This window comes from Aulonocara stuartgranti (genome assembly GCF_965226115.1).
Source record: "Aulonocara stuartgranti genome assembly, chromosome: 17".
NCBI lineage: Eukaryota > Metazoa > Chordata > Actinopteri > Cichliformes > Cichlidae > Aulonocara > Aulonocara stuartgranti.
The window spans coordinates 2,131,864-2,148,462 of record NC_138953.1 but is presented as its reverse complement, the minus strand read 5'-3'; the positions used below and the strand labels follow the sequence as shown (position 1 = coordinate 2,148,462).

Sequence of the window (16,599 nt, the reverse complement as noted above, 5' to 3'; positions counted from 1 at the left end):
ATTTCTTAGTTGTTAATTGATTGAATGTCCAAGTGCAATTCCTGTTTGCTGACTTCTAAATGTAGTAAATCTCACTGAGCAAAGTAAAAGAAGGTTTGGGTGAGAATATTGAATGAGTGTAAAAACAGACATCGAAATTAGGTGAGATGTACGTGGAGTTCTGTGAGATAGCAGTAAGGCACGTGAGCCCATGAGACTGTAAGCATACAGACACAACCAAAAACCAACTTGTTGAATTAAGTTTACAGAAACGTTCGTTTGGCTCTGGCCTCTCATAGCTATACTTGCAGGCAGAGAAAGGCACAGTGTAACAGAGCCAAACATCTCTCATGCTCACGTTTTTAATAAACAGGGTTAGAAAAAGACACATTCACCTCCTCACTGTCTGACTGAGGCTGAAAAGTGACAAAGCAATAAAAGACTACTCCTGTCTGGCTCTGCCTTGAGGTGAATTTAACGATAACAAGGAAACTGACTGTTTTTCATTTAATTATTTCATATCAGTTTATTTATATGTCTATAGCACTTCGCTCTCGCTCTGCAGGCCTACTTGTTGTTCCTAGAGTATTTAAAAGTAGAATGGGAGGCAGAGCCTTCAGTTTTCAGGCCCCTCTTCTGTGGAACCAGCTTCCAGTTTGGATTCAGGAGACAGACACTATCTCTACTTTCAAGATCAGGCTTCAAACTTTCCTCTTTGGTAAAGCATATAGTTAGGGCTGGACCAGGTGACCCTGAATCCTCCCTTAGTTATGCTGCAATAGACGTAGGCTGCCGGGGGATTCCCATGATGCACTGAGTTTTTCCTTTCCAGTCACCTTTCTCACTCACTATGTGTTAACAGACCTCTCTGCATTGAATCATATCTGTTATTAATCTCTGTCTCTCTTCCACAGCATGTCTTTTATCCTGTCTTCCTTCTCTCTCCTCAACCAATCACAGCAGATGGCCCCGCCCCTCCCTGAGCCTGGTTCTGCTGGAGGTTTCTTCCTGTTAAAAGGGAGTTTTTCCTTCCCACTGTCGCCAAAGTGCTTGCTCATAGGGGGTCATATGATTGTTGGGTTTTTCTCTGTACCTATGAAGCGCCTTGAGGCGACTTTTGTTGTGATTTGATGCTATATAAATAAAATTGAATTGAATTGAATTGAATATAGTGCAGGGGATGATACAGTTAAAAAAAACATCACCTCATCCAATAAAGAAGAACAGCATTGTAGCATTATAAAGCATTAAAACTGCATGTTAGGCTTTTATAAACTAAAACTACAATAAATACAAAGATAAAGATAGCAGATCCAGAACAAAGACAACATAAAGACTGTATTTCATCCAGCTGAGCTGGCTGCTGTGTCCTTATAGAGACTTGATCAAACGGAACCATTATTAATAAAGTTTGATTCAGTTTTTTTCTGGTTTAATAAGTAAAATGTGTGCCATGCTCATTTAAATGTGCAAGTGTGTGTGTGTGTGTGTGTGTGTGTGTGTGTGTGTGTGTGTGTGTGTGGTTAGACTTAAAGGAGGTTACCTACACACCTGAACAGAAACTAGAAGATGTGAAATTATAAATTAAGTTCTATGTTATTACAATTTCCTGTTACAAGCTTTTCAGTTTGGGTGCTCCGAAAAGGAACATTTTTATAAAAATACAGATGACATCCTGATCTGGTGTAAATGCAAAAATCCTAGGTGACATCTTTCTGGAGTTTTGTGTTCACAAGAGTTTCAGAAAACCTGACCTCTGACCTCTTAGGTGGGACATAACAAAGTACTTCGTTACTGTATTTATGTAGAATTTTCAGGTATCTGTATTTTTCTTCTGACAACTTTTACTCCCTACATTTTAAACATGCCTGTTACTCTAGGTTTATTTAAAGAGAATAATGTTTTTTTAACCCTTTAAGACCTACTATAGAACCAAATCCGCCAGAGCTTACTTTATATTTTTACATGCTGTAGTGCCATTTTTGGGAGCATTTCAAGTTGCGATACATCAATACAACTGTTATAGCCCATATTTTAATAATATGTATGCATTAAGTCCATAGTAATTACATTAATTGCAAAAAAGTGCAATAAAGTACAAAAAAATTGAAAATCGTTTTTGTTTTTTTTTACATATATTTCTACTTGGAGAAATTTAAGAGGTTTATCCCTCAAAACTTTAAATACAAAAAAGTTGCAAAAAATAGTTTACAACAACAGGAAATTTATTTTGAGTGTCTTCATAGTTTTATTTTGGAGATACAGCAATTTTTATATACTGCAGGAAAAACAAAAAACAATCCTATGATGCAAATTTGCAAAGAAAACAGCAGGTGCATCAAATAAACTATTTCCAGCAGTGCAATTCGAGTTCTAAGCATCCCAGCAACTATTCAGAAAAGCATAAAGTCAAACATGACTTATAAAAACACCAGTATAGGCTTTTAAGGCCTACAAGTAAAAAAAAAAACTACATTTTCCGCAAAATGATGTCACTTCCGGTTTTGGGCAGGAAATGGCGGACATGCGATCGTTCGCATTGACGTCTTTTTCAATGTGGGAAGTGTTACGAACAGCTGATCAGATCAGCAAAACCTGTTTCTGGAATATTATGTTTTTGTTCCTGCAAGCGCTTTTTATGCAGTTTTTGCAAAGCTATATGTGGAAGGAAACCGTGACCGAGGACAAGCTGATGGCATAAGATGTAAGTACAACTCCTCCGGTTTCATATGCAAAACAAATATTGTGCTAGCTTACACGGTTCAGGTTCTACAGGGATTTAAAAATAGTTACGCAAAACGGAGCGTGCTGCTCTGACCGGCTTTAAAGGGTTAAGGGGCATCCAATGTCTGCACAAACATCAACAAACACAGAGAAAGAGTGAGAGACAACTTCAGTCAGAAATAAAGATGAGAAAGACAGGACAGGAGAGGAAGAAGAGAGGTTGGATTTAAAGGTAAGGACGGCTCAGTAACCGACAAATTTAAGACATTTTGTCTTATAGCTTGTGAAACATCTGCTTACATCTTGTTGAAATCAGTTTTGTAAATCCACACAGAGCAGCAGACCAGCTAATCACAGCCTGTACACAAAGGAAATCTACTGAAACTCACATTAGAAATGACTGTGAGCTGTGACTCTTTTCCCTGTGCTGAGCCACAGCACATGCTGTATCTCACGTTGACCCCTGACAGTACTCATGTGTGAAGTCATCCTCTTGATTCAGTAATTTGATATTTACCGGAGTATCTGCGCTTCTACTTAAATACAGAACGTCTGTACTTTTTCACCTCTGCCTGACCCAGAGTCAGATTTAAACTAGTCCCAAATTTCTAGGAGATGCACCTGTGACATAACTATGAAAATCCTTCATTCTCGAGTTACGGCGTTCACAAACTTGGCTGCCTTCTGACCATTGTTGATGCAGTTTCATGAATCCACAGCTTGATCAAGCCCAGTGACAGAAGCACCATACACCTACAGCACTCAAAGGATCTGCGGCCAGCATCCTGTGCCAGACCATAGACACCAACACTGGTACCCTGCCTGGTAGGACTCCTGGTCGATAGTAATTAATATTATACAGCTGGTTTTAATGTTGTGGCTGGTCTGTGCATTAACGCTACCCAGGCTGATGTTGTACCTCCTGAGGAAGCTCAAGTTTGGAGCGGTCAGTGCCCTCTTTGGACTGCAGGCCCATCAGGTAGGGAACAGGTGCATCTAGGAAATGAAGGAGGGAGGCTGGCAGGATGGGAACATAGACGTGCTGCCACTGGAAGGGAAATAGGAGGGTGGTGATGCCCTCTGCCACTGTCATCAACCGCTGGTAGTCTGAGAAACACAGAGAAAGAAGTGTGATGTGAGACAAGAGCATTACAGCAACACGTAGTTTCATGTCAGTTGTAAAATTGCACTCTGATGATCCTAAATTCACGCTAAGCTCCACCAAACACCACACAAGCACTGCTACAGTGTCTTGCAGGCTGAGTTCAGCAGCAGTTCAGAGTGAAAAGTCCACTTGGAGGAAACATAACTAAGGTTTCATGAATTCATCATCCTCTCCTCTCCTATGGTCCACTCCCCCTGGCTCAGCCAGCATCTCCTGATCTGTATGTGCACCTTCACTGAAGGTTTCCAAAGTCTTAACCACAGTCTGCGTGTCGGAGATACAGCTGGTTCACTTATCGGAAAACGTCCGTTTCTAGAAGCAGAATGTATTTACAATTGTGTTTAAATGTCTATATAAACACACACACACACACACTTGGAAACAATTATAAGCACAGCTGCTCTAGGTAAGTGTGTAAAATACATGTTAGAATAAATGTCACACACTCAAATAAAAAGTGAGGCAATAGGTCTTTTTCTTTTGTGTTGGGAGAATTAGTGATGTCTAAAGAACCAATACGTGTGATTCCTCTCAAAGGCAAATTTTGGAATCTGCAATAGTACTTGATGTTTTTTTTACTAAGGTAAATACCACAGGCAGCAAACCAAGGGTGCAATTGTTCTGAAACTAAAGGGGGCAGCATATACACGTATTCTAGTCTATTCTTAAATAAAGAAGAAGAAGAACGGCAGCTAGGAGCACTTCAGTTTCCAGGCCCCTCTTCTGTGGAACCAGCTTCTGCAATTCTGCAATGGCAACTGATGTTAAAGACTCATGACCAATTATCACAAAGGCTTGATTAGGTTTACAAGGAAATTACTTTTTCAAACAGCATCAAGTGGGTCAGGATCGCCTTTTTTCAGTCATTATTTAAAAAGTGCATTTTGTATTTACTTAAGCTTTGTTTAAGATTCAAATTTGTTTGATGATCTAAAACATAAAGTTGTGACAAATATGCCAAAAGAAGTAATCAGGAAGAGGGCAAACACTTTTCCCATCGTCATTAAGAACCTCCACAGGCAGAGTTGCTAGAAGTTACTAAAGCTGCTACCACAGCAGACACTTGTGTATGTTAAAGCTCTCGTGGTATTCAAAGCCCCTCGTACACATCATGGTACTGGGCACTATTGGCATACGGGGCCATATGGTACGGAGTAAAATGTGGGGCTAAGTTGGCGCAGTGCTCAGGTTTGGGCCTACTTTTTAAACTGCATTATAACACATATATGAAGATTACCTTTCATGCAAATCTAAAATAACTGCACTTAATCAAAGCACGATTTACAGGTTGGCTGTAGCTCAGGAAGTTGAGCTACTACTAATCAGAAGACTGGTGGTTTGATCCCCGTCTGCTCCAGTCTGCAGACGGGGATTGCCTTTGGCAATATTAACCCCAAGTTGCTCTCCGATCCATCCGAGGCGAGTGTTAAATTTAGGGGTGAATGAGGCATAAGGACGCATTCTCAAAGTGAAAATCTGAGTAATTAATAAATGTTTTTGTGGGAAAGAGAAAAGCCAGGTTTTGAAGCTCCTACCTGTAGGCGTGTGAGCATATTTTTCATATGTCTGTACATGTTCAAAGTTTCTCCTTTGTGTGGGGAACACAGCAAGCAAATCTCACAGAAACACTCCTGTTTCTTAATGTTGCAGCATGTCTCATCCTATTTGCTCTCTTTAGCTTTAAAATAACAAGTTCAGCTGTTCTACTTTAGTCATCAACACTTGCTGTTCTAATCTGACTTAAGTGGCGAGGTGCAGTATCTCATAAATTCCCTCCTCTTCCCTTTACTCACACTGACAGACTTTAAACTTGCTAACTCGAGGCACCTTCAGATATATTTTGGAAAGCCCCAGCAGTGACAGGGCTCAGGGTTGCTGTTGTTGTTATAGAACTGAAAAACAAGACGAAACAGGTCAAGTCATTGTGAAACTGTAACGGTGCATTAGGGCCTGATAAAGACCAGCAGCTCAGTCTCACAAGGCAAGAAGTGAGCAAGTCTGTGGTAAACAGCTGTTACTGTCAGGAAGCAAGTTGTCATCCCATGACAAGTCAAACACGCTGATTAATCACACTGTGTGAAAACGCTGGCCGCACCTTAAACAGCAAACAGACTAACAGTTCTTGTGAAGGTCAGGACAGGAAATGACATTTGCATCAGTGCAGTGTTAGTGCACACAGGCACCTGGCTCTGTCTGATGCTTTTTAAGCAGTTCAAGCAATTTCTGTATATAGAGAATAACTGCAGACAGATTCTTAAGGTGTATCTACAAAACACCCGTGAATCTCCTGCAGTGGTCCCATCAACATCCAGTGAGGTCAGTGGTTCCATCTTTGGCCTGTGATTGATCCACCGACCTTCTGCTGCTGGAAGTTTTTTAGCATCTACACATTTTTTTCTTTCTTTGAGTGGTTGCCAAAGTCAGAGACTCTGAGTAGGAATGTGAACATTATTAAACACTTTCACTGCATGTGACGAATAAAGAATCTTGACTAATCCTTCCGTTCTCTAACTGCATGTCTTTGGACTGTGAGAGGAAGCTGGAGCACGTGGAGACACACAACCTTCACACAGTAAGACCCCTGATAGTGGAATTGAACTCAGGATCTTCTTGCTGTGAGCCGACAGTGCTAACCGCCATGCCACAGTGCTTAATAATAACGGCTAGCTTATTATTAACACAATCAATAACGACACGGCAGGACAGCAGCTCATTAACGTGTAGCACTGTTCCATGTTTCCCTGCCTACAGCGCCATTACATATGAAGTTGGTATATTTCTGTACGCACATAATTACTCAACTTTTTTTGATCACTCGTGTTTGTGTAATCTGTGCAGAATGTAAAAAGACGAGGAATATGCTCATTTTTAATCAGTTTGTATTATTGAGTATTATTGTGGATTTTCAAAGAAAGTAATTGCAGAAACCGGCCTAATTCATGATTTCAAATCCTTGATTTTAAACTTGTGGCAGAAACAAAAGTACCTATAAGCATATTAAACTTAAGCTAACATTAAATGTAGCAGTTCAACTGCAGCTTAAACACACAGTCTTTCTGGAATTTGCACTCGTGAATTTGTATTCTGTAAGAAAGTTTGTTGACCTAAATTGACTTTGACGGTAACCTCAGAACATGCTGAAACAAGGAAATCACGTTGACATATGCACAGTCATAGTGTCTTCATGACTGCACAGATGAAAAGGTTTTTATTTGCCTTTAATTTGGAGCAAAAGCTTCAGTGCTTGTTAAAGTCTGACATCATTAACTCAGTCGGTTAAGCACACCGTCTTTGCAGCTATTAATGTTTTATCATATATGTCATTTGACACTTTAATATAATTTTTTTTGTAATGCAAACATTTTAAATGCAAACCTCACGTTCTCGCAGCAAATCTCCTTTGCAGAATAAATGTGACTCGGAAGGGCCACAAGAATCATCTTTACTAACAAGCTCACACTAAAATGTGTTGAAAAACCTTTTCTTTACTAAGAACAATACACAGTGAGGTGCGTGATCAGATCCAGAGAGTGAAGATGCCAGAACAATGGAACCAGACAAGATTTTACAAATGTAGAAAGGATCACTGGGACAACTTTGACATCTATAGTGAGGGAGTCGAGTTTTTGGTCACTCTCATTGATGCCCACTTCAATTGCTTGCCTCAAAGTTGAGAAGTTAAATGTCCCTCTTTCAGCAGAGTTTGTTCTGTCTGGACAGATAACTCCTTACGACATTTATCAGAATCCCATTTAATCAAACGTGACTCACAAACTAAAAAAGGGTTTTCCTCTTCATTTATTTACACGAGCGATTTCTACGTGCCTACAGAGAACCTGGACCTCCTAGAGGTAGTTTCTGATGGTTGTTATGAATGCCGCCTTTAAAACTGGCGTTTGTATTCCCATATATCATTGTGATGTTGTTTATTCTATTACTCTTGTTCTCTTCTGCTTGCTTTCTTTTTTCTTTCTCAGCAGGTGACCCAGGTGATTGATATATGCATTTTTTTTCTCTGCCCGTTCTGTTGGTTTTTGTTTTTTGCCCTTCTCCCCCGTCCCTCTTCTCAGCTGTTTCTCTTTCCCTCTTTCTTTCTCCCCTTCTTTCCCCCAGTCAAGTCTGTCCCGTATTCAGTAAGTGAAAATAAAATAAACAATAAAAGGTGAATCAAATGGACCATTACGGCAAGGCTGGGATGGTCAGTTTGGTAAAGTAAATCCGTTGGGCATCTTTCTTCACCTTTAGACAACAATTCTGATGCAAAAGAGCCAAACGGGACAAGCAAAAAAAAAAAAAAAAAAAAACTGGCGTTTTTTGATTTGGAGTTGAAGGTCTGGTATATGAGCTAACAGCTTCTTTTTGCATGACTCATCATGCACAGAAGATAAACAAGCTGCAGAGAGAGTGCTGAAGCTGCACTGAAACTGCAAAAGAGTATGACTGAGGAATGTAGGACAAATAATGATCTCAGTCTACACACTAGATTCTCTGCATTTGGCTCTAATACTCTAACACAGTGAGGAACGCACACACTGCGTCTCACTGCAGCTGTCAATAATAAATGAAAGGAATCCTAGAAGCAGGGAAATCTGATCACTGTGTATCTGAGTGTGATATGCACATAAAGCCTCATTACAGTGTTCTCTGTTTTCATCTGAGTTTTTACTTTACAAGTTTCTAATGCTTCTCCGCTTCAAAGTATAGAAAACAGGAACAGTATGTTTTCTTTTCTGTTATCAAACTGTTCTGGAGAACTGGTGCCAGAGGAACAACCTCCTTCTAAACGTCAGTAAGACAAAGGAGCTGATAGTGGACTTCAGCACTAAGCAGGAGAGGAACTACCAGACCCCCGTCATCAACGAGTGCCCAGTGGAGAGAGTGGACAGCTTCAAATACCTCGGAGTTCACATCACGCAGGACCTGTCATGGTCCTGTCACATCAACACCGTGGTGAAAAAGGCCCGACAGCGTCTCTACCACCTCAGACGCTTGAGAGACTTCCAACTGCCCTCCAAGGTGCTCAGGAACTTTTACTCGTGCACCATAGAGAGCATCCTGGCGGGAAACATCTTAACCTGGTTCGGGAACAGCACCATGCAGGACAGACGAGCTCTGCAGAGGGTTGTGCGGTCAGCTGAGCGCACCATCCGCTCCGAGCTCCCTGACCTGCACTCAATCTACAGCAGGCGGTGCTGGACCAAGGCCAGGAAGATGGTGAAGGACCTCAGCCATCCCAACAACAGACTGTTCTCTCTGTTGAGGTCAGGAAAGCGATTCCGCTCCCTGAAGACCAACACAGAGAGACTGAGGAGGAGCTTCTTCCTGCAGGCGATACGGTCTCTCAATCACACCACCACACAGTACTGACCCACACATATGGTTCTTACACACACACTGGACTTTCTGGACTTTGGTTTTGCACAACACTGGTCACTATATTCTTCATTTCCAGTTAATACTTGTACAGCTGCTGTTATTGTGTATATATTTATTTATATTTAGATTTCTTCATACATTCTTATATAGTTCTATATTGTGTATTTTGTTGTACAGTTATTTTATTTTCAACTTTAATTTATATATTTATCTTTATCTTATTCTTCCCAGTTAAATTTACCCTTCATTCTAATTTGTGTTGTACAGTTATTTCATTTTTAACCTTAATTTATATTTTATTCCTTCCTAGTTAAATTTACCCTTTTTAATTTTTCATATTTATTTCCTATCTTATTCATAGCCTTTTCCTTTTTTGTTTTCTTTAGGTCACGAGCAGTTGTCCAAGCATTTCACTACATATCGTACTGTGTATGACTGTGTACGTGACAAATAAAATTTGAATTTGAATTTGAATTTCTCCCACTAGGAGCTCAGTCTGAGTGGAGTTTTTTTCTCCTCCTCTTACCTCATGTAGTGTATTTTCGTTGTTTTTTCCTATCAGCCTACCTTCTGACATGTCTGCCCAATGTGATGTTTGTGTAAAGTTGGTCAGAAGGTTCCTTTGTGAGTGCGCATGCGCCATTAGCGTGCTGCCTGCTGTAACCCTAATTTCCCTCGGGATGAATAAAGTATTCTGATTCTGAAACAAATTTTCTCCACAGACATCCACAACTTCTGGCAACCAGACAGAAAGCCTTACAATAGCTTCCAGTGGCTAAAAGGCCTCAAAGTAAGAAACGACGTCATAGCATAATAGAGTGAAGACAAAAATGTATCCACTGAAACCTCTGAAGTTGATTAATTGAATTTGATTTCATTTTTTTCTCAAATATTTTTATTGAGGTTAACCAAACAGAATACACACACATTAATAACAAGCACAATAAAAAAGAAAACATCGCAGAGGTTGTGAAAGGGGAAAAAAGCATATTGCAATGAGGTCTTAGATTCTAAGAAAGAACAGAGCTAAACTTAGTTATTGTTAAGGTGGCAGTTAAATAGAGAAATATATATGTAGAAAAAATAATATAGAATAAGAATATATAAGAATAAACAAATGAATATCTACATGCAGGCTCATAGAGCAGTGATGAACTCAGGGCCTGGAGATTTGCAAATATTTCAGCAAGGACCCTCACAGCTGTTTGTATGTTTTGCTGGTATCGCTAATCAGAACAGATCTTTTCCAGGCTTAGACAGGACATCAGATCTCTCAGCCAGTGCGAGTGGGTCGGGACAGAAGGATGCTGAATTTATCAACTTAAATATTGAATCTCACATATCCTCAGACAGAGACATGCTTAAGTCCTGCTCACAAGCAGTTTAATGCCTGACAATCGAAGGGCCTTTAATGCCCACCAGCATGTGACAGATAGCAGATATTAACCCTTTCTGAGTTGGACGCAAAGTTAGGAACATATCTGCCGTCTTCAAAGTACCTCAGGAAAGTTCGACATCTAAGACTGAAGAAAGTGTCTAATCTGAAGACGCCTGAATAAATGTGAATTTTCAGAGAGTTTCATAAAAGATGCTAAGTTATTATCAGTGAACAAATCATTAAAGCACCTAGTGCTCCGTCCACGCCAATCTTGAAATACAGGATTGCTTGTAGATGGTTAGAAAGGGTCATTTGATGCGATTGGACTCAAACAAGACAAATCAGTCAGACAGAAGTGTTTTGTCATCTGAGCCCATATCCTCACAGTGTGCCAGACCAGCAGATTATCAGATGGCTGTGGAGTGGAGATCCAACTACTGCCAAGACAGATGCATCTTTAACATAATTTAACTCCGCCGGCACCCAGGACGCTGAATTGTCCCAATTTTGGAAATGAAACCAAAATATGCTGATCATATGTTAGCTACCCACAAACTGGCAACATAACAATGATTAAAAATGAAAATGTGCCATCATCTTACAGTGACCAAAAGCTAGGGACCACAGCAAGTCTTCCAGGTCCCGATGCAACAAAACAGCCCCATCACACGACCACCACCATCTTTTACTGCTGCTATGTCCCTTTTCTGAAACGCTGCATTATGCAGTGTGACACACGCCTTCCAAAAAGTTCAACTTTTGTCTCGTGAGTCCACAAAGTTACCTTTGCTACTGGTCCTGGCTACTTGCAGCAGATGGCCCCGCCCCTCCCTGAGCCTGGTTCTGCCGGAGGTTTCTTCCTGTTAAAAGGGAGTTTTTCCTTCCCACTGTCGCCAAAGTGCTGCTCATAGGGGGTCATATAATTGTTGTCTGCATGTATTATTGTAGGGTCTACCTTACAATATAAAGCCCCTTGAGGTGACTGTTGTTGTGATTTGGTGCCATATAAATAAAATTGAATTGAATTGAAAGTATTTTCCCACTTTCCACACAGGGCTGTGCAGGGTTGGATTTCTTCCCCTTTAATAATAATAAACCTTCATTTAGAAATTTAGAAACATTTAAGTGTTACTAACATAGAAAAAATAGGAAATCAGGAAGGCGGCAAACATTTTTCCCACTACTGTATAATGTTACAGTAGTGTAACAATTGTTCATAAGGCAACATAAGATATTACTAAAATAAGGTAAACTGAAGCTGATGACTGGACATTTAACTTATCAATGACTCTCCAGGTCCTATAACATGTTAAAATGTCCATTGAAACCATGTTGGAAGCATGTTTAGAGAATAGGTTAATGGAACTATCTAACAATGTGTGGTATAGGTGACACAGCCTGTTTGTATTCTGTATGCAGAACCAATTCAAAGTGTAATAGCACCAGAAATCCAACAGCATGTGTAGAATGTACTTACCCTGTGAGTACAGCAGAATCTGCATCTCCAGCAAGGTGCAGGTGAACACCTGGACCAGGTTTTCCACGCCTAGCAGAGAAAAGGCCTCTGCCAGGGGGAAGTCGGCCAGGGGAAGCTCTCCTGGTCCCGGCCTTTGGCAGACAATGGATTCGTATATGCCGTGGAATTTGAGTGAACGCCCCAGAGCAGGCAGCGGCACCTCGTACAGGATGTTGTAAACGTAGCTCTCCAGTGGCAAGGGGGGTGCGGTTGCAGCTATGACAGCAGAGTGCATCTGTGCAAGGAAGCGCCGGCAGGCGTGCATGAAGGGCATAGGCGTGATCAGACACAAGGCTTTGGACACATAGAGCGTGTCCCGTGACGAGTCATAGCTCCCCGCTGCACGAGATAAAGATGATGAGGATGATGAGGTGGGGGAGTAACCATCATCTAAACTGCTGGCTAGTGAGTCCATGCTGGAGGAAGAAGAGGAGGAGGAAGAAGCGGCATTTGTTTGCTCGGCATTGTGCATCTGGTAGAGAGTCTGCATGGCAGAGCAGATCTGTGGGCTGGTCACCTCCTCATAAAAGGTGTGAACGAAACCATATGTTCGAGATCCATCCTCCTTGGTGATGATGAAGGAGTGGAACTGAGGCTCGCGCTGGTCTGCCTGTGTCCTGAATGACAAACCTTTGGGCATACAGAGCTGCGGAGAGAAAGGGCAAACAGAAATCATCGTGTCAGTTCTGATTCACTCACGCTGGAATCTTTTTATGTGTCCATAATCTTTCACTTTTCCAGATCTCATAGGATTTTCAAACACCGGTAAAAATGGTTCTTACATTTAATTCTACAGCTGAAAATCTTACAAGAAAAAGGCAGCGATTCTCTGCATGACCATTCTCAAATTTGAATTTCTGCGGTTTTATGCTTTTGTTTTCCATTTTATTGTTATAATGAGTTCAATAAGGAAGATCTATGGCCTCACATTTGTCCGCTCCAAGGTGCTGCCGGCTAAATCTGAGCTTCATCACTTCCATTCATGCCACGTACTCTCACTGCGTCTTTGTGCAACCCACCACCTCTCCATCTCATCACTCAAGCTCCATTCAAGCCACCTTCATCTCCACCAACGGTGTCTAGGCTCCAGGGGGTCCTCACCTAATCCTTTTTACAGCTGGGGTTCTGTTTTGCCGAGACAGACCATCGGAGTATTCTGTGATTCTTTCTAATGATCTGTCCTTATTGAACTGATTTGTTTGTTGCTGTGACAAAACAAAATACCTGAATATGTTAACTACGGCACTGAGGAAGTCTTTCATGGCGTCTTATACCACACATCCACTATTTTCAAGAAATGAGGAGAAGATTAATTATTAAATAAATTTGCTAACTCTCTATAGCAATCACGTGTCATATGATTACTTGATCACTTGTTGCTTTCACAGCCAAACTCTATCAGTTACTGCCATCATCAGGTTTACTTGGCTGCTGAGACGAAGGACACACTGTGGAGACAAGTCTCAAGTCACCATGTCCATGCATGTGTACATGCACACAAACTGTTATCCACAATAATTGTTTTGACGATTTGTTGACATTTTGAATTCTCTTCCTTATTGTGCTCTGTGCTGACGGGCATCTAAACAAATATTTAGGCCTGATTGGATTATCCATGGCTCTTAATGAGCAGTTCAGTCAGCAATGAAAGATAATGATATAAATGATGACATCTGGCAAGTCTTGTCTCAAATAAGCATTAACCAGGCTTCAGTACAAGCCTGCAGAATGAACCAGGAAGCAGTAACAATCATCTAACTACGTGAGTGAGGAGCAACACAGGAGATACCGGTGCAGGGTGGCTGTTCCTGTAGGAGCCAATATACTTATGAGCTCCACGATGTAGCAGTTAAAGGACAAAACAACCAAATTTAAATGTCTTCCTGTTTATAATACTGATGTGAAAAAGAAATGAGGACAGCAGCAGTTCAACCTATGTGCATGGTTTATTGTTTATGGTACAGGAAAACTGCTGCTCACAGATTGCAACACATCAGAGATCTAGTATGTAAAATGTGGTTTAACTTAAAGAGCAAGAATGGGAATATATACACTAGTATATCAGTATATATGTATACTAGTATATATATTAGTGTAATGTAAAGTTTTGAAAAGTGTGCGATTTCTGTGCCTGCAGAACATGGGCTAATACTCATTTGGTTGTATTTATTCTCTTTACTGACAGGACCATATCCATAAGAAGTGGGCAAACCTCCCTGCCATTTACAAATATATGATTTTCCCTCCCAGCAGAAACCTAAAGAGGAGGAGATTAGATTCCACAGACGGTGAGACGGTAATAAGATGAAGAGATGATGGAGGTATGTAGGTAGAAGAGGAGATTTAAGGCTATAATGATAATGATTTAAAGAGCTGTAATGATCAGAAAACATGGGAAAAGAAAGAATGATATTTCTGTCATTAAATGCCCTTGACATGGCATCATCAGGTTTCAGCTGCTGCACTGCTGCATAATGGACTGTTTCCATGTCAATGTAAGGAGAGATGCGCGGCTGAATTATTTAAAAGATGTGGTGCTGGGTGAGGTGGAAAACAAGGTGTGTACTCTTTATCCACACGGAGAGTACACGCCTTTGTTTCCATCACGAACACTGTGCTGGTCATGTCTCCTTCATTCCTGTCCTGCTGTCACATGTGGTCCATCTCTGCTGTCTAGGACTACAGTTGGAGATGGTAGGATTTCTTCTGCTCGCAGCAGGTGGAGAACTAGCTGACGGCCCAGTACGTTGGGCTCACCTATGCTTCAGAGCAGAGCAGGGACTGCCATCATCAAGTTTACTTTTGCATATAAAATGAGAGATTCACTCGAAAGGCAGCTGATTACACTACTTAGTAATTTATTTATATGAAAGCACTTTAAAAATATTTTATTTGCAGAGTAGAAACTCCCTTTAAGGCACATATTTGCATGTGTGCGCATCACCTTTGCCACAGGTAGAATGTAAAGCTATATATTCAGTACATAGCCTGTCCCTTTTAACTGTTGTGTTGCTATAGATCTTCCTAGATGTCTAAACTTAAAAATCTATTATTTCTTCATCTACATGTGATTCGTATCTGTTCATATATGTCTGGTATCTCTATCCCAAATACTGTTTGGCAGTGTGGAACTCTTCTCTTGACAAGATTTTAAAAGACCTAAATCAAAACCATAACTCTGCCACTGTCAGTACAGCTTTAAATGTAAAACTTTTTGGAGGGGATTTGTATTAATTGCTTTGTTACCCACAATTCCTTGAGGCCCAACTGTGTTTTAAATCAAAGCCTCAAAAGCTTCTTCCTCTGCCTCTGGCCAAAACCACTAATCTGCCCCATTTCCTCTAGAAATGATCCCATTGGGCTCTTCCCGCCGTAATTTTGATAGAATCCATAGCCTCCTTTATCCTCTGCCTATCATTTCTCCAGAAATCACAGTCCACATACCATGTTAACAGCATCCTGGTCGAATGGGTTCCACTCCACATTTTCTGGATAACGTGCCAGAACTTTGGACTTGAATGTCCTCTTCAGGGGACTCTGCTCAAAGTTTTCACCTGGACAAATGAGAAAGGGAAAATAAAAAGGTAATAATGCATCAACAAACAAAAAATCAAACAACTTGGGCCTGAAGCTGCAGAGTCATGCTCCAGATCAGCTGAGCTCAATGCCAGCCCACCTCAGTTTTAGCTAAACGGATACCCGTTTGGCGTGCTGTTCACAAATAGCAGGATACTGTTTGCTGGTGACTCTGTAGGATGCTTTCCCATGCTTTTTCTGACTTAAGCAATGCCATATCTGTTATATTAATGCCTACTTTGTTCTGTGAGGGCTATTGCTGCTAAACTCGATGCTTGTCTGGTGTGCTTGTCATGTATGCAGGTGAAAACGCAGAGATGGGTTCTTTCCCCTCCTTAGAATTTGCAAGAATGTTTTGGGAGGTTCCAGAAAATAGGCATATGATTTTACAAACACATTACTCCAAATAAAATATCAACCCTAGTTTGAAAAGTGGTCCTGACACAGTTCCAATTATGTTGGACATGAGATACAGAAGTAGAACATAAAGCTTAGCAGAATCAGTAGCACTGGCTCAGTAAACCAAATGGACAGAATATCTCTGTGAGCGACTGAACTGCAAAGCAGATAACACCAAGTTCACACTTGTGCACCTGGAAGCTCTGCAGTGAGCTTTCCTGAAGATGCAATCAAAGATGTTTTCAAAGAGATTATTAAATACTATATAATAGAAAAAACAACACCACTCAAGTGGTTCATAAAGGAAAACAATATATGAAAAACCTCAAATAGAAATAACTGTTCTCAATTCTGGCTAGCTGAGCCCAGTTCCAGTTAACTCAGTTCATTCACAAAGAAAAAAAATCTCTATATTTTGGTTATCCTCTGTCAATTCAAGTCTACATCATAGAATGTAAAATACCCCACTTTGGGTTTTTAATCCAC

General features: G+C 40.7%; 1 protein-coding gene across 7 annotated transcripts in view; it reads right to left on the bottom strand.

Annotated features, from left to right (window-relative positions):
- Positions 1-16,599, bottom strand: part of LOC309692794 (DENN domain-containing protein 5B-like) — a 78,094-nt gene that overhangs the window by 23,648 nt on the left and 37,847 nt on the right. For all 7 annotated transcript variants that reach the window (XM_082511601.1, XM_082511597.1, XM_082511595.1 and 4 more), the window contains 3 exons: positions 15,583-15,692; positions 12,100-12,784; positions 3,623-3,810 (listed from right to left, as the gene is read on the bottom strand). In XM_082511601.1, the coding sequence (XP_082367727.1) occupies positions 3,623-3,810; positions 12,100-12,784; positions 15,583-15,692 (983 nt within the window). The remainder of the gene's footprint in view (positions 1-3,622; positions 3,811-12,099; positions 12,785-15,582; positions 15,693-16,599) is intronic.